Source organism: Lepisosteus oculatus, chromosome 18, assembly GCF_040954835.1.
Source record: "Lepisosteus oculatus isolate fLepOcu1 chromosome 18, fLepOcu1.hap2, whole genome shotgun sequence".
Taxonomy (NCBI): domain Eukaryota; kingdom Metazoa; phylum Chordata; class Actinopteri; order Semionotiformes; family Lepisosteidae; genus Lepisosteus; species Lepisosteus oculatus.
Window position 1 is genome coordinate 7,925,054 of NC_090713.1, and position 19,769 is coordinate 7,944,822.

The 19,769-nt window shown below is 38.7% G+C and overlaps 1 protein-coding gene across 1 annotated transcript in view; it reads left to right on the forward strand.

The window, feature by feature from the left end:
• Positions 1 to 13,159, forward strand: part of LOC107076257 (protein NLRC3-like) — a 77,347-nt gene extending 64,188 nt beyond the window's left edge. The window contains exon 3 of the mRNA XM_069180175.1: positions 12,982 to 13,159. Coding sequence (XP_069036276.1) covers positions 12,982 to 13,159 — 178 coding nt within the window. The remainder of the gene's footprint in view (positions 1 to 12,981) is intronic.
• Positions 13,160 to 19,769: the final 6,610 nt, after the last annotated feature.

Sequence of the window (19,769 nt, forward strand, 5' to 3'; positions counted from 1 at the left end):
ATTAATAGGGAATATAATATGGAATCACGTATCTAAATAAATTAATAATGATATAACTATATATACACAAGAATAGTATACGCTGTACAATGTCTGTTGATACTGTTTGTGTAGGGCTGTTTCACCACTTTTTATGTGACCTTGCGGGTGGTACTGTGCTCTAGGTGCCCGACTAGATTTGTTCAAATCCAGCCAGCGCCGTGACATTTCTTTGAAAAAATAGAATAGCAATATTATGGACAATTAACTGACAATAAATATAGAAAAGCACATATTAAATTTGGGAAATTTGGTTTCTGTTAAAGCGCAATGAAACCTATAACTTAATTCTTATGGACTCATTCTTACGCCTGGTCCTGCCAGGAATTGAAAAAACATGCAATCGCGTATTTAAAGAAATAACAGTATACTGTAACTACAGTATGTTCATGTATAAACACAAACCCATAAATAAAGCTGATACTGTTTAGACTTTTAATTATTTTAAACTGTATTACAGCAGCACAATGCACAATGCAACATAAATCGCTACCTTGATCTTTTGCAGCTGTTTCACTGTTTTAAACGAATAAGAAATTAGATTGCTCATAAATCTAATCACTTATTCTACATAAACACAGCATAATTGCTCTCTGAAAATGCTCTTTTTCTTGTTCGTTTTGGAGACCTTGATCAAAACTGATTTGAGATGTCAGAACGGATTTATTTTCTGTGTATTTCTGTGTGCGCATTTCCTACATTGCTTCGTTTGTCGAGATTTTAACTTTATATTTAGGCGCAGAATTTCAACTTTAAATCGTACACTAGTTATTAGCAGTAAAGACTGGTGTTTTGCTCCCTCTTACCACAAAAATATATATGTATTGTAGCTGGAATGAACTTTTTTTCGTACGTGTCTCTACCTACTGCGACTCGAACACGGAATGGTTAAAGATGGCGACAAGTCAGGCACCCAGAGGTGGGGGGTGCGTCTTTCCGCCTCCATAACTAAAATGCCATATAGCAGTGGCCCAGCATGGTTTTCATCACTCTCTGCGGGAGTGCTGGCTGTGACGAATTAAACTGGTTTCACAGGTATTTTCAAAGTAGAAGGGGGTGAGTCTTCCAGAGATTGCAGATCAGATCAGATTCCCTTCTCCCCACAGAAAGACAGACAAATATTTTCACTGCTTATTAGTCGCTATTCACCGCGAAGCGAGCAGCTCCAATTTCAGGCGTAATCGATAAATACTGTATATTTAGCTGAAAAGCTGTACAACACAAGAATTTCGTTACCCTCGGAGGTTTTGTGAAAATGCTACAGGCGTGCCAATTGCAATCGTTTTTATTTTTAAACACATTTTAGCAAAGTCATGTACCATAAAAGTATGGTAATTAAAAACCATTAATACTTTTGGTTGGGTTTAAATAAAGTCGATGTTTTCTCTTTTGGCTAGACTTGACTATTTAGCCATGAGATATACAATAGATTGTCATTAAACAACCCTGTGTTTATTAATCTTCCTTGTTATGCACAGTGGGAATGATAATATAATGAGAATTAATTTAATCACAGAGTGCTCACAAGCTGATTCTCTCTAGACACAGCTGTATGAGCTCCACCAGTCATGACAGGAGGCTCTACTGTACACAGAGAGGGGTGGGAGGGGAGAACAAGCTGCCCAGCCGTGCGGTTGAGCTGATGCCCTGGATTCTCTCCAGAAACAGCTGTATGAGCTCCAGCAGCCAGGACAGGATGCTCTACTGTACACAGAGAGGGGCGGGAGGGGGAGACAAGCTGTCCAGCCATGTGGAATGCTACAGAACCCTAAACAGACAATACACACTAGCCAAATATTTGACCAAGATATCCAGACACAGCTGGATGAGCTCCACCAGTCAAGACAGGCAAATAAGATACACTCTACAGACATTCACAACAGCGACATATCATTTGCACATATTGTTAAATTATTACTTGTTTTTCAGGAAGTTAAAAAAAACACTTGAATTAATTATCCAGTCTCTCTAAATAAAATTATTTTTCAAGCAATGTAATGCAAGATGCTTTCTAACGTCGGGCAATGTGTGTTTTTTTTTAATCTAACATTGATAGATTAAAAAATCATTCCTAATATTTACCTGCATAAATTTATAAAGGTTGTATTTTCACACAGTGAAGAGGTCTTTTTTAGTTATACAGTAGTTGTGCAAGCTCTGGTGAGTGTGTCTTTTTTGATGAGTTTCAAAGGACAGTCACAGCTGTATGAGCTCCACCGGTCAGGACTGGAGGCTCTACTGTACACAGAGAGGGGCGGGAGGGGGGAACAAGCTGATACCCTGGCCTGTGTCTCTAGACACATCTGGATGAGCTCCACCAGTCAGGAAAGGCAAATAAGATACACTCTACAAGGGGAGATATGTGGACAAGCCAAAGCCCAAACATCCACTGAAGGTTCACGTCTGGGGGGGTATATCTAGAAGAGGCCCGGGACCACTTCTTATTTTCAAAGGAATTATGGATCGTGAATTCTTCGAGGAAGTCGTGGTGAAACAGCATGCCACCCCATATATCAGGGAGCACTTTGGATCAAGACACTGTCTCTTTCAAGACAACGATCTGAAACACAGCAGCAAGGGCGAGGCTTAAAGCAGAAGGAGTGAACTGGGTGAAAACTGCAGCCGAATCCCCAGATTTAAATCCGATAGAGATGGTGTGGCATTTGCTGAAAGACTATGTTCGGAAAACTGCTAAACCCACCACAAAGCAAGAACTGATCAATGCGATCTACAAATTCTGGGAGGAAATACTGATCGAACAAAACTGCAACAATTTTATTAACAGGCTGTTTCTTGGTTCTTCCTACGATTGTTGAGCGGGGCAGGGGGGTATTCGGGAATGTGAGTCTGATTACGAATGAATAAAAGCATTTTATTAAAAACACGTTTGCGTTTGTCTGGGTGCTGACAAAATAAAAAACAATTACTTCTTGACAATGATAAACTGTGTCTCTCTCTCTCTCTCTCTCTCTCTCTTTGCTGGCGTTTGTAATCGTTTTTATTTTTAAATACATTTTAGCAAAGTCATGTACCATAAAAGTATGGTAATTAAAAACCATTAATACATTTGCTGGACAGAGAGGTGAACATTATTATGCAGAAGACAAAGGTAGCGATTTACGTTATATTGTGCATTGTGCTGCTGTAATACAGTTTAAAATAATTAAAAGTCTAAACAGTATCAGCTTTATTTATGGGTTGTAATTTTAAAAAATCAAAAACCTCACTCAAAATGCAATTTAGAGCTTTCTGGCAAGAGGAGACACCCAAACTAATAATGTAACATGCTACTATTTGTGCATGAACATAGTTATACTGTTATTTCTTTAGATACGCGATTGCATGTTTTTTCTTAAATCCCTGGTGGGACCGGGCGTCCATAAGAATCAAGTAATAGATTTCATTGCGCTTTGACAGCTCGTCAGTTTGACAGTAAAAGTCAGGCACCTAGACCATAGTACCACCCGCAAGGTCACATGAGCAGTGGTGAAACAGCCCTACACAAACAGTATCAACAGACATTGTACAGCGTGTACTATTGTGTTGTAGTACATTAATATAATTATATCATTATTAATTTCTTTAGATACGCGATTCCATATTATATTCCCTATTAATCAAACTCTAAAAGTATGCCTTTTGGCTCTGGTATCGAGCGTATTCACAGAAAAGCTTAAAACTACCACTTTTTATACACGTTATTTCACATGTTAGTTAAAGACTTCGATGCTTAAAATGTTTAGGGAGAAATGGAATACTGGTGGGTATTTTTACTTTAAAGTACTGAGACCAGCCATATACTGTAATACTGTATGTTTATGTTCCAAAATTAATATTGTTTATGGCCTTCACACGCATTATGCTCCTATTCTTTTTATGCTCAGCTACTAAGATTTCCCTTCAGTGGTTAAATTCCATATAAATATTCAATACTAAAACGGGCACAGTAAAGACATTTAAATCTTTCTATGACCGACCAACGCACCACGAGTGCCCGTCGGTCAACCAGTCATGTACTGCGGTATGACGCTCGATGGCGTAGCCAATTACCAGCGGTACGTGTCTGTGCCGCGCATTTTGAATGGCTGCATCTGTACCAATAGAAAATAAATGGGTTTTGACATCGTAAATCAGTATCGATCAAGGTCTCCAAAACAAACAAGAAAAGTAGCATTTTCAGAGAGCAATTACTTTGTGTTATATAGAATATAGAGTAAGTTAGTGGTTCTCAAACATTTTGGACCAAGTACCAACCCCGATCAAACCAAAGCATCCAACTACCACCTACTTTAACTACTAAGTCTTCTTCTCATAGGAACCACAGAAAATCTCAGTGACCAACATGAGCACGTATGCGCGCACACACTCACATACACATATAATAAAAATAGCACTGAGCACTTACCATTTCAGTGAGAGGGATGAGCCTGTTTAGTGGAGCAAAGCAGATGTGAATTCCTTGGTTGAGCCTTGATACAATTCACAACTTTGACAGCAGAGTCGAACAGTTTTTAAATCCTCTGGCATTTTCTTGACAGCCAAGGCCTCGCAGTGGATGCTGCAGTACGTCCACTTCATATCTGGAGCACTCTCTCTCTCTAATTCGTGCAACTACACTGCTATGTCTGCTTGTCATCACTCTCGTACCATCTGTAAAAACTCAGACGCATTTTTCCAGTCGATGCCATTCTCTTCGATAAATTCATTCAGAAGCTAAAATATGTGCTCTCCTGTAGTTTTTGTTGGTAGCAGCTTACTGAACAGAAAGTACTCATGGGACGTGCCTTAAAAATCATATCTAACGTAAACGAGCAAATTGACCAAATCAATGGCATCTACAGACTCATCTAATTGCATTGAAAAGCCTTTGCTCATCTTAATGAGCTCTATCAGTGTACTTTTGACATCATCTGCCATATCAATAAATTTACGAGTGACAGTGTCATTCGAAAGGGGCAGCAGGTCGAGCTGTTTAGCAGCTTTATCTCCACACATAATATTTGTCAGCTCTTTTGCCAACAGTAAACAAAGTTCTTCACCAATAGTGTGGCCTTTACCTGCTTTAGCAATCTGCAAGCTTGCATTTTTCCCCTTTTCTGTTTCAGGAGTCGGTCTCAGAAGTTAAAAGAAGTTTTATTTCATGCGCATGGGAGCGAAACACAGAAATGCTCGTGTATTTTTCTCAAATTAACCTAGAACAGTCCTACAGTAAAAAATATTTTACTGTAATCTATTATGCTTTCCTGTGCTCACAAGATTGGCATTGTTCCAAAATAATGCACATTCTCCTACCTCCCTATTTGCTGAAGATAACTTTTTTAAATACAAGTGGTCACTTATGTTCATAACATGCGTTCCGATACAATGGTATAGAATCACATAGTAGCACTTGTGTCCACTCAAGTACAAGCGCAAACTGTATCATAGTACGTAGGCTGGGTATTTGACACTCTTATTAAAATAGAAAATACTAAAACCTGACCCAATTTGTCAGTGCACACAACAAATTTCCAGGGTCATCTGGCATACCACCTGGGGGCGCGTCACATACCAGCAGTGGTACACGTACCACAGTTTGAGAACCATGGGAATAAGTGATTGGATTTATGAGCAATCTAATTTCTTATTCTTTTAAACAGTGAAATTTCAGCTGCAAAAGATTGCACCAGAGACACCACCAGCACTGCTTGCCATAAAAGTTCAGGAAAGGGTGAATTAAGCCATAAAACAGTCATTTGGTAATTAGTATAACAGTTTAAAATGTACATAGATTAATGTAAACATGCTGGAAACTTCACAATTAAAGAGCTCTGTAGGACAAGAAAAAAAATTAGAAAAACCTTAAGCTTTTTAAGGCTTAAACTAAAATTCAGTCTAAAGAATTATGTCAAATGAAAATTTAGGACATTTAAGTGTTAGAGGTAAATAAATACAAAAATGCACATGAGAAAATTTTTTTAGAAATTGAGCTGGTTGTAGGGGTTTTGTGCCTTTACTGGGACAATTATTAATTGTAGCAGTAAGTCACAAAATGATTCTTTGCGGAATAACTCAGCAACACACACACAGATACTAATACACGAGAATATATTATTAATGTAAAATGTGCATATAAACATAAAAGATCTTAAGAGTGAGGGTTAGCAGAATACATAAGGTATAAAATCAATCACGAAGAGTAACAAATCAAGAGACATACATTCAGTATACCAGTCATTTATACTGTTTCTTTAATGAGCTTTGATTACAACTTCTACTCTAGATACTTAAAAGCAAGTATGTCAATCATAGGAATTAAACTGATATCAACTGGGGTTGAGGTAACAATTGAATTCTCAAGCTATAATGCAGAATGTTGAACACTCATCCAATTTATGTGGATTCAGATCTCCCGCAGACGCAAAGGAACACCGACAGGCTATTTCTGCGTCCAATCGGCATCTTCTGGCCTGGTGCCAGGCAGTCCTGGTGTGAGGTGTGGGAGAAGGAGGGAGAGATTCCTGCTGCGGTGCACTGGCAGTGGGCTCTCTGAACACCGGCTAGTTAGTCCTGGCTTAACTAGCAGAGTGCTAGTTAACTAGCAGAGTGCTGCGAGTGCGAGCAAGTCACACTTTTTATACGGGAAGAAGACCGGTCATTCCATTTGTAGTGCTAGTCCTGAATACTGAGATTCAACTGTCGATAGTTCCGACCGTAGTTCACTTGTTGATCAGGCGAGCATTCACGGTGGGGTACCAGCTGTTCCGTGTGGCTTTCTGCTGGGCTAACCTCAGGCGGATCCTTTGGCTACGCGCAGGCGACCTCCGATCTCGACTCTTAGAACAAAGTAAAGTCCTGGCACTCGGACACACTGGCCGTCATATGATTGTCCGAACTGAGTCTGAGAATGTCCTGGAGGGGCCCCTTCCTGGAGGAACTATGGTTGTTCATTGGTTGAAAGTTCTGCGGGCATTTGAGACCCTGCCCTACCAGTTTCTGATTGGCTGATAGAGGTGGAGGATGAGTAACCATGCTCTCTGACATTAGGGTTTTAAACAATTTGGGATGAGACTCTCCCAAGGAATCTCCCAGATAGTAAGGCGCCAGAATGACCATTTGTTAGGATGGATGGAGAATTTCAGCCTTGGGAGTTGTTCCATATCAGGAAACTCTATAAGATAGAAAAACACTTTAAATCTGAACCAAATGGAATGGCCTCTCTGTGTCCAACACCACTAAGATGAGGGAGAGAGAGACTGGCAAGGGAGCAGCAAACTTAACTCCTATATTTAATAAGCCTTGCCGCTACATGGTGTTACTTTGAAATAAGCAAACAGAAAAAAGTCATGACCAGACATAGTGCAGAAAAGGGATGCAGGGACACTTGCAAAACCTTAGATATACAAAAAATCACAGAAAGCCATGTATTACAAAGAACATGTGAACCTGAAGCAGATTTGGCAGAGAGTGAGGGGCTTGAATAATCAGGTGCATTTCTGGCAGGGTGAGAATGAAGGTTTGATGGGTCATAAAGAGTCAGAACATTAACACATGAAAAACAGTAATTTTATCAGAAAGCCTTACAGTAAATGAATTAGTAGCAAACATAGTTTCATGGAAGGCTTCTCAAATAGTTGAGCATTCAGGTAGATCATGAGGGGAAATGTTTTGTAAATATATTGTGTTAAAGCAAGTCAGGTTTTTTTTGCAACACATAAAATACATTTTTCAGAGAAAGTAATTTAGCCTGTTACTAATGGAACCACTAAATAAATAAATATAGAAATCTAAAGATTTTTTATTCAATGTTGTAGCAGGATGAATTTAGGACTCGGCAGCTGGCAAGTTAAGATCAGTATATATTTTGTCACTGTGTTGGTGGTAGATGGTAACAGTGAAAACAGATATTTAAAAATTAATCTTTTTGAGAAGGAGATTATAATTATAAATCTAACAGGATGGGGAAAGCTCAGAAAATATGTACAGTAAGATTAATCAGATCAGTATGCAAAGTCTTTTAGCAAACAGGCTGTGAGTGACACACCAGTATAGTTTAGACCCTATTATTTTCTGAACCAGGGAAAATCTGATCAGGTTTCTCTATAACAAGAACAAGAAACTTTATTTCATATAGCACATATCCAAGTATCTCAAAACAATATAGCAGGTGTAAAAACAGTTATGAGGACCACAAGTTACAAAGTAAATACAAATAAGAAAGACAAGCAGTTAGAAGTGCTACCAATGTTAGAAAATGAAGCAGATACAGACACTAAAAAACAGCCTTTCTAAAAAGAAAGGTTTTGAGGTTAGATTTAAATGCACTCAGGTTAAGTGACTCTAATATCACTGGTGTAGGGAAAACCGGTTCAGGGACGCCAAATATGTAATCATAGTGGCTCTCTGAAGGCACCAGTTCTGTAGGGTTTGGGCATTTACTGAGACAATTTTTAATTGTAGCAGTAAATCACAAAGTTGATTCTTTTGGTGGCTTTAGAATCCAACCATGCGACATAACTCAAACAACGCGCACACACAGGTACTAATACACGAGGATACATTTATTAATACATAGAATATGCATATAAAACTAACAGATCTTATCGAGAGGGTTATCAGAATACAAAAGATATATATTCAATCAGTTACAAAGAGTTACACATATCAAGAGGACATACGTTCAGTATATCATTCATTTAGACCATTTCGTAAAGTGAACTTGGTTACAACTTCTACATTAGATACTCAAAACAAGTACATAACTCTTAGGAATTAAATTGATATCAACTGGTTGGGATAACAATTGAATTCTCGAGCTGTAATGCATTGAAGTTGAATACTCATCCAATCTTTGGGGATTCAGATCTCCTGCGGGCACAAAGAAACAGTTGCAGGCTGTTGCTGTCCAATCCGCGCTCTCTGGCTCCGTGCCAGGCTGTGCTGTGCGGCTTGCGACGGTGCGCTGCTGATGCTCATTGTTGGCTTTAACTAGCAAAGTTTGTGCACAGGAGAAAAGATGACTGTGGGTCCCAGCAAGTCAGGAAGAGGACCGGTTCGTTCCTGATGAAGAGCTAGTTCTGAATAGTGATTCAGCTGTCCACAGTTCCGACCTGTTCACGAGGCCTGCTGCTGGTTACTCTCTGGCAACCTCCACTCTAGACTCTTAGAACAAAGGAAAGTTCTGGCACTCGGACACACTGGCCGTTCCGTGGTTGTCCGGGCTGAGTCTCAGGATGGTCAGGAGGCGCGCTGCGAGAATGTCCTGCCCTTGGGATTCTCCTTTGAATTCCCTTTAGAATTGTTGAATCTGAATCTGAATCTGAATCTGAATCTGAATCTCGCAGGCTCTCTGTGTTGCCTGTTTTTACCTGGAGGAACTTCAGCTCATTGATTGGCTGAAAGTTCCATGGGCATCAGAGTCCCACGTGGGTTACTCGGCCCTACCGGTCCCTGATTGGTTGATCAAGGTGAGATATGAGTCACTTACTCCTGACACTTAGTAATGCAGTCCAGATGTCCAACTGGCACTCCCTAAACAGATAGGCGCCAATGGATGACCATTGATCATGATAGCCAGGCTTAGCTAAGTGCATCCCCCTGTGGGAGCTGTCCTTATCAAAAGAAAACATCTTGCATGAATAGTTTCTCTGTGGCTGCACCACAGAGATGAACAGAGAAATGGGGCCTCATTTGGGAAGCTCAGAAACACTTAATTCTGCCTTATTATTAAGCCTCGCCACTACACTGGGGATACAAATCCAGAGCCCTGGGGTGTAGCTAGAGAAGGCCCTGTCACCCACAGAATGTAGATGTTCTTGAGGACAGCTAGAAGACCAGTCAGACGAATGAAGATTGCAAGGTGAGGAGTAGACAGATAATAAGCCAGACAGGTACTGAATGAGGATGAGGATGTTGAAGTTTACTCAAAACCTGATAGGAACTAAGTGCAAGGACTTGAAGATAGGCATAATGCAACCCGATCAGGTTTCTGGCTCTCAAATTCTGAACATATTGGAGATTGCTTGGTGTGGATTTAATTACCCCAGTGAAAAGGATGTGCAGTCATCATTTCTAGAAAAAGAAGCCCTGGTTTCTCTAGTTCCCTTTAAATAAACTAAATCAGTATGACGTTCCACAATGCAGCTTTTTTTAATGCTCCATGGCTGGTATTTACATATGATGTTTGTGATTTAAACACATTAATACAAAGAGTTTTTGAGGATTTAAGTTAGGCTGAGTTATTGCAGGGTCCAAAGCATTAGGAGTTATTTGCAGGCTAGTAACAGCGTGTCTGAAGAGCTCTTGCAAAAAAAAACAACATATGTAAAATAACAGAATACTTAGAATATATTAGAAATGAATGCAAAGTATATGGATATTCAAGGTATGGCTAGAATAAGAGATGCCAGGTTGCAGACACTGAAGGAGAAGGATGGAAAGTGTGAAAAAGAAGCAAGGGTGGATGTATGGACAAAAGATCTACTAGCAGTAGAGTTAAGAAAGTAAGAGGAGCTTTGAACAGTGAGGAAGAAATAAATGAACAACACAGAAGCTGGAATGTTGACCTGAAACTTCCTGTAGTAACAGTATAGTTGAAATGAGGAATGAAGAGGAGTTGGCACAGGGATGAAAATTACAATAGGATTTTCAGTTTCTCAAAGTAATAGAAAAGGTTTCATCTAGAATAACTGAAAGTGTTATCTGCAGGATGCAAAAAAATGGCAGGTACAGTAAAATTAGACAAAGATTGTTTGGTACTATGTGGTAGATGAAAAGGCTCAGGTTAGAAGTAAGTTCTCATGGAGCATGTTAAGACTAGAGATGTAGGTAGGAAAAAGATAATTTGGGGAAAGTTGAGGAATACACTGATAACAAGGACACTTCCTTAGAGTATAAGGCATACTTTTGACAAATGGACAGGAGATGTTACAGACTGCAGAGGAAGATGATAAAGTTAACAGACTGTATATTTACATAGATACTGAAATGAGGATTGTATTTTAGATTTTGTGAAATTGCTAGCGTTCAACTGTGTTTTGGATGCACATAAATTGAAGGAATGGGCAAACATAGCTGATGCTGATCCAGAGCCAGCATCTGAAGATATTTATATTTAGAGGCAATTTGTTTACAGATTAGTTATGGATACTGGTGTGCCAGAGTGGAAAAGCTGTTTTGTTAAGCCAGCACTATAAAATATTTTTTATAATCTATATATATATATAAATCTAATCTCTTTATCCAGTACAGGGGAGCTGAAGCCTATCCCAGCAAGCAACGGCCCAAGGCTGAATACACCCAGAATACACAGAATACTGTACATCACAGGGTAGACAAACAGATACACACACACTGACACCAGGGCCAGTATTTGCATAAGCCAATTAACCCTACCAGTATGTAGGTACCTGTAGAGTACTTGGAGAAAACCCACATGAACCCAGAGAGAACATGCAAACTCCACACATACTGTTCCCCAGAAAGTTCGACGTTACATTCAGAAATACAATTGAGAATAGTTTTGTGGTATTTGTTTTGATGACACTTTGCTAAAATTTATAAAAACCTAAAGGCGATTGAAATGTATAATCTTTCCACATGACATGTCATTAGGAAGTACAATAAGATCCCGCTATGTTTAACAATGGTTTAAAAAATAAATATAATTGGTGAGAAAGTAGTTCTCCTTACTGATAATTAAAGAACTTGGAAAAGTCAAAGGAAATGATTTACGTTGCTTAATTTTAAAAACTAAGTTATACAGGCAGACGCGATCTGTGCCTTAAGCGTTCCAGGCTGCAGACGGCTCATTCTGTATTACAGAGCTTCACGCCTCCTCCCTCTCTTAGTGCCGCCTCTTCTCTGACACAGAGCAGTGGGCGGGGAACTATTTTCCCAGCCTCTGATTGGGGAAAAAAAGACCTACTGATCTGCTTCATACCATAGGAAGATGGTAGAATATGATTTTTTTCTTTGTGTTTATGAAATTCAAGTGTTTTAAACGTTTAATTAAAAAGTAACTTACAGCGTAAGATTCCAGGCTGTTCACAAGGAAGAAAAATCATCCATTTTAATGAGCATAAAAAGTGTTTTTTAACGAAACCCGTTTTTAATAGCTTTTAAAAGTCATGCAATTCCTAAGTTATTCAATTCATTGTTTTTTTTCTTAAGAAAAAATCAGTCGCCCATGGTGCCTCCAGTTAAATTGTAGAGATTCTTGTTTGAAGGTGTCGGTGTGTTTTGACTATGTTACATGTGGGAGTATGTGTAGTCACGTGTAAAAAGTGTGCAGTGTTGTATATTTTTGGGAAGAATGGGGTTTGTTTAGTTTCATTATCGTTGTTTTTTTTTCTTTTTAGTGGGATTTGGTATATAAGGGTTGTGTTTGTGTACTGTATGCTGTTTATTGCTTCACATTATTATTGTTTATTATTTTTATTTTATGTGTTGTTATACTTAAAACCCTGGTTGTTGTTTTTTTCTTCAAATTTGAATGTTGTTTTTCTCAAAATATCTGCAAACAACAATAAAAAAATCTCCAGTTCACTTACACCAGTGTTGGTAATTTACATTGAGATTAATTTGAAGAAAACAACAACAACCCTATAACTAATTAAAATAACTATAAGAAGATAACATAATAATAAAATATATTAATATTTGTGAAGCAATTTTTATTATGGTTAAAAGTCAAAGTCTTTCTTTCTGTTTTCCTTTTCATTGTAACTCTGTGTGTCTTCCTGTTTCCCACTGTCTCCCTTCCTGACACTTTCTTCTTCCTTCTGGACCCCAAATTTTGAAGCAGCAGTTATCTTCATCATCCTCCTCCATGGACACTCTGAGAAGATAATGACATTATGTTGTATATTACTGCTGAGCTGGGTGTTGTAGTGAAGACTTAAACAGAAAGATGTGGATGAGCTGTGCAGGTGTTCAGCTGTTCTCCTGTCTTTTTGTCTGCAGGATGGAGAGCTGTAAACTAACAGAGAGATGTTGTGAAGATCTGGCCTCTGCTCTTCAGTCTCAACACTCCAGTCTGAGAGAGCTGAATCTGGGTCATAATAACCTTGGGGATTCAGGAGTGAAACTGTTGTCTGCAGCTCTGAGGGATCCCAACTGTAAATTAACAACACTGGGGTAAGTGAACACTGGTGATTTCTTAGTTTTTTATTGTTTTATTTAGGTATCCTGAGACACACAACATTCCGTTTTTCCCATGCATTAGAAAAGAAATACATAGGAAGTAAGGAACAAAAAAGAAGGGGGGCATCTAGGAAGACAAAAAACTGCCAGGGACCCTGACTTTAAACCACATAAAATAAATGTTTTAGTAATGGTCATTGAGATGCATAAGGAAGGTCTGGAACAAGACAGAAATCCTGGAAGTACCTTCATTCTTGCTGTCTTCATCCTTCTCAAGAATGAGACAGGCAGCAGTTTCCATCTATTGAAGTCTTGCTTGTGCTGATTTTCTAGCACCTCTTAATTATATTTTAATGTGTTTTCTAGGTTTCTGGGTATTGCAGTTGCTCAACATCTTATCTTATCCCAATCCTATTGTAAATTAAATTTATTTTTGACTTCCAGGGATATAGATTCCCCACTAACATTGCTTCAGAATTAATCCCTATTCTGACACTAAACAGATGTAGTCTGTGATTACATCTGTGAGAACAGGAAAAGTTGTTGAATTTCGGCTGTATATAATAACATCTCATTTTTATAAAGAGCCTGATTGTGTGTTCCTCCTGCTATATCGCCTCCCTCTGTATCCTTGTGTTGTCTTATGCTCTGATAGAATAAATCAGTGGTGACAAGCATCTCCTCGTCTTCTTCTCCTGTATGAATTTAAGCTCTCTGACAGAATACTATTAGCCTGTTCGTGTACTTTTGGTTGTATATATAAAAAAACATTGTGAAAACCTACAAGTTTTAAATACAAAAGGTTGTTATACCCTGTCAAATGCTTTTTCTGGATCCACGTTTTTTTCCTTTTGGTTTTTGTGTTTGAAGATACAGTTTAGTTTAGCCAAATAATTTCCACCTGGAATGATGTCCTCTCAAACAGTTTATAATAACTCTGCAATTACAAAATGTAATTCTACAGTAGAACTATACAATATACAGTAGACGTCTAAGATTTCTTATACTATATGTCTTACTGTGGCCTCTCACCAGGTAGAAATATGCAGGATGAAAAAAAAACAAATATTTTTTTTCTTGGTTTTCAAAAGATCAAATTTTCAAGTTTTAGCCTTGTCAGACAGCTGAAAATGCTTGTAGATGTTATCATATGTGTACTAGCTTGGATAAAACATCAAGACGAATTTGAACATATAAATAAAGTTACTAAATTTTTGTGAATACAGGACCTGGAATGATAATGGTCACAAATCCAGAATTATAATTCAAAAATATGAAAAGCTATAATAGTTATTGCTATATTACTATATAACCCCCCCCCCTCCCCCCCAGTGTGATGTGTATATTGTATAATGTATTACCTTGTAATTTGCACTATCTGCTCTTTGTGCTATGTGTATCCTGACTACAATCCTATCTACTATCCTGTCTACAATGTCTATGTCAGTGTCCTGTCTCTCTTGCCTATATTTGCACCGTGGACCAGGAGGAATGATATTTCATTCTACTGTATACTGTTCAAATAAATGTGAACTTGAACTAATCCTCTGGGCAGTGCTTGGGGAGTTTTAATTGATTTTCACTGCCAGCTTATCAGCAGGGGTAATTGTTGACAATAGATGACCCCTGGTTACTAAGTAAACAAACCGGTTGCTGAGGTTTTGTTTTTCTTTTCTGAGTCATGTTACAGAGGCAGTGATGTCTCCTAGGGCTCTTAATGGTCAATAATGAATGACAGCAATTTGAACCAATTAGATCCCCTTTTTTCAGACTTTTTTCAGACTTGGTTGTAGTGGTCAGCCAAACAAATTTACTCTTTTGGTTTCCATTGACCCAGTGGTTTAGCAGGCGTAGGCAGTAGGCAAAGGTAATGTAGCGGGAGAACAAAGGCTGGGAGGGAGGAGGAGTGAGAGGTGGGAGCAGGGGACAGAAAGAGAGGCCAATCAAGAGGTGTATAGTCAGAATAGGTGTAGAGAGGTGTGAAATGAAACTTCCAATGAATGGAGAAAATTTAAAAGAACAGTAGTCTGTCGTTAAGAGAAGGGAGAAGGTGTGATCCTAGCTGTAGAATCATTTTGGTTTCGGTAGTCTTTCTGATGTATGAGTTCGGAGAACCATCTTTGAGAACACAGACGGAGAGATTAGAGTGGTCATGGCCGTCAGAGGTGAAATGAGAAACAATGGGCTTGGAGAGATCTTTAATCTTCACAGCAAACAGGCCATACAGTATTGAAAAAAAGAACAATCTGCCAACCAACTAAAACACACTCATATTCATTTTCAAGTTTTGGCTTCTTGTTCGCTTACATCGACAAGTTAGCAGGAAGGGCCAGTTTTATATCACAATCCTCGCAAACTCTTGCTCTCGCCAGGGGTGAGACCAGCAGATTCTCGTCTTCCTTCACCAACATGGCAACCATGCAGTACTTTCAATTAGGTCATGATTTTGAACTGAAATTTGCAGAATTTTGCAATACTACTTTGATACCAAGAGTTAAAACCCTGTCTGAGAGCTTGGGACCTCTGAGTGAGGTGTGGATCAATATTGGAGGTGGGGTCATGATTTTGATTAGGAGCAAGTGGGAATTATATAGAAAGAAAAGTTCCATTCAGTGCTCTATATTCAGACACATCTTTCTACAGCCAAAAACACCCCCCGGACCATTAACCCGATCAGGAACTCCCGCCGTAACAACCGCATTCCTTTGGTGCTTCCTTACCACCCTAAAACACTTCCTATCCCCAGGACCATTAACCACAACTTTTCCATCCTACAGGATGATCCCTCCATTGGGGCCCTCTTTTCTGATCACCCTATCATCTCATATCGCAGACCACCTAATCTGCGTAACCTCCTTGTTCACAGCTCCCTTGACCGCCCTCAACAACCATCCACACCAGGCACTTTCCCTTGCAACAGAGCTCGCTGTATCACCTGCAAGTACACAGCCACCACCACACTCATTCAAGGCCCCTCAGGACAATTCCGGATCACCCAGACAGCATCTTGTACCTCCAGCAACCTTATTTACTGTATCTCTTGCAGTAAATGCCCAGCCATCTACATTGGAGAAACAGGAAGGAGACTCGGAGACCGCTTCAGAGAACACGTCAGGGCTGTGAAGATTAAAGATCTCTCCAAGCCCATTGTTTCTCATTTCACCTCTGACGGCCACGACCACACTAATCTCTCCGTCTGTGTTCTCAAAGACGGTTTTCCGAACTCATACATCAGAAAGACCACCGAAACTAAAATTATTCTGCAGTTAGGATCACACATTCACCCTTCCCTTAACGACAGATTACTGTTCTTTTAAATTTTCTTTTCTCATTGGAAGTTTCATTTCACACCTCTCTGCACCCATTCTGACTTCACACCTCTTGATTGGCCTCTCTTTCTGTCCCCTGCTCCCGCCTCTCACTCCTCCTCCCTCCCAACCTTTGTTCTCCCGCTACTTTACCTTTGCCTACTGCCCTGTCTCTCTCACACCTGAAGAAGGCTCCACGGCCGAAACGTTGTGTTCTCTTTCTTCTTTTTTTCAGCATGGAATAAACCTATTACTTGTTCCTTTGCAGTATATTACTGCTGAGCTGGGTGTTGTAGTGACTTGGAAAGAAAGGTGTGGATGAGCTGTGCAGATGTTCAGCTGTGCTCTTATCTTTTTGTCTGCAGGATGTCATGGTGTGAACTAACAGAGAGATGTTGTGAAGATCTGGCCTCTGCTCTTCAGTCTCAACACTCCAGTCTGAGAGAGCTGGATCTGAGTCTCAATAGCCTGGGGGATTCAGGAGTGAAACTGCTGTCTGGAGCTCGGAGGCATCCCAACTGTAAATTAACAAACCTGACGTAAGTGAACACTGGTGATTTATTATTATTGTTTTATTTAGATATGTTAAGACACACAGCATTCTGATTTTCACATGCATCAAAACGTAACACCTATAAAATACAAAACAAAAAAGAAGAAGGGTGACATACAAAATTATTTTTTTGTCAATGTTATACAAGTTCTTGTCTTTGGGCTCTTTGTAAACATATGACAACTACTTACAATTACTGAGAGGCTCAAAACACAACCTTTTTAAAAATATACTGTATACTGTATGTAGTTGATTTTTAATTCTGTAGGTAATTTTCTTCTTGAATTTTCAGTCATAGAGTTCTTCCAGATTTGAACACTAGGTCTGTGCAGCTTTAACCAGTTTCTAGTGATTCTCTCCAGGAAGGTGAATTAGTGGATTTATGCCGATTTGAGATTCTTCAGTTGCTATGGGAGTGCCAGCCTCCCTTTCCATTTGAATCTTACCCTTATCTCTTATATTCCTCATTTTTTCTAATAAATAGGAAGTAGTATGGTTTGCAATATTTATCAATTTGTTTATCTCTAATCTTTGAATCTCTTTTAAATCTGGGGTGCTGTGCATGGAGTTTGTATGTTCTCCCCATGTTTGTGTTGTGTTCCAGTTTTCTCCCACAGTCAACAAATGTGCTGGCACATAATAGACTTCTGGGAAAGCTGTCACTGGTGTGAGTGTGTGCTCTTTGATAGAGTGGCATCCTGTCCAGGGTTCAGTCCTCCCTTGTGTCCAGTGCTTCCTGGAACAGGCTCTGGGTAACTGTGACTCTGAATTGGGTAATTGTTTGTTTACAGTGATGTTGATGGAGTTCAAATGCTACAATGCATTTATATTAGCTGAGAGTATAATCTTAAGCACCTGAATAACCATTCCTCTTTTAAGTGGTTTAAAGTCAGGGTTCTGTTCTATACAGTTTGTCTCAAACCTCAAAATGACTTCACATTACAAATTATTGTATATGTGTTTAATTTATTAACACTTTAGCAATTTCTTATTTCTTTGAGTTATATTAGCAATAAAAGGTAATGTTTTAATTTAGTTGGATACTTCATCATTTTCCTGAGGAGCTGCCATTCATCCAAGCTGTTAAAGTTAAACACAGCATTAACATTTTAAACAACTAAGATTACATTTCAGGAAGAAGTTCCAAAAAGTACCTTAGATCCAAAGTAGTTATCAACCATGCAGGATTGTCCCTAGAAAACAGCAAATATATTTTCTGTACCTAGAGGCTTAAACTCCAGTGCTTTGAATGACTTAACATCCATGCTTTGGAGAAATACTACAAAGATTTATCAAATATAACATCAGTTTTCCTACCATGGCAGGGGCACTGTCAGTCAACACAGAAAATATTTCATTTGTGTCATTTCCTCTTTCCTAAAAATGATTAATAAGCATCTAAGCTACATCTTCCCCTGTAGTTGTTCCATACATGGGTTTTGGGCAGCACAGCTCTTCTCAAATTCCATCTCAGTCACAGTATCTCACAAGAATGGATATACATTGTTTATATCCACATACTCATCATGTGCAACACAAAATAGTTTTACACCTTTTAAATGCCAAGGTTTGTTGTTTGTTTTTCAGCCATTCCACTTACAGATGCATGGTATAACCCCATACCATGCAAAATTATCTACAGTTCACCGTGTTATACCCCAGTACATGATTGACTGGCCAAAATGACTGACAGGTGGCACTTATGGTGCATTTTTGTTAGTGAAACGATTGCTTCATTTAATCTCTTTACTGTGCATGTTTAAATCTGCTTAATATTGAATATTAATATGGAATTTTACAACTAAAGGGACATTTTAGTATCTGAGGATAAAAAGAAGAGGAGAATAATGTATCTGAAGGTCATAAACAATATTAATTTAGGGACATAAACATGTGATGTAAACTGTATATGGCTGGTATTGGTAGTTTAAAGGAAAAATACACAACGGTATTCCACTTAATTCCTAAACATTTTAAGCATCAAAGTCTTTCATTCGGTTACATACTGTGGTTATTTTGGAAAAGTTTTTACATGCTCTTTCTGACTATATAATGTTTACATTCTTCTTAAAAAGTTATAATGCTTTAACCTTTTCTATGAATACTTGCACTTGTTATCGCAGTAAAAAACCTCATACTTTTTAGAATTTGTTAAATAGGGAATATGATATGAAATTGCATATCTAAAGAAATTAATAATGATATGATTATATTTATATAGCTCAAATTATCACAGTAGTGCACTTTCTTTGTAAACATCTGCATCAGTTTAACTTATTCACCCACAAATACTTGGAAACATGTTGCCTGCCCTGTTCAGTTATAGTTTAAACTGTCAAGTGGCATGTTGGTGTAATGGCTTAGGCATTTGACTTACATGCTGGAGGTAGAGGGTTAAAACCTAGCTCTTCCCATTAGTTTTCTAACAAATAAACATTTCTTTGAAAAACTAAAATAGTAAATATTATCGACACTATATTTAATTTGTTGGTATTTCTAAATATCACAACAAGTTCAAAGTTAAGGGAGTTAAGTGATTAATCTTTTCTATGAATACTTGCACTCGTAATCGGAGGAAAAAAAACAATACTTTTAAAAATCCGCTAAATAGGTAACATACAGATGCAGCCATTCAAACATGCAAGGTACAAACCCGTACCACACGCAGCTACCCACAAGCCACCGTGGCATACCGGGGTACATGATTGGCTGGCCAAAATGACCGACAGGGGCACTCGTGTTGCATT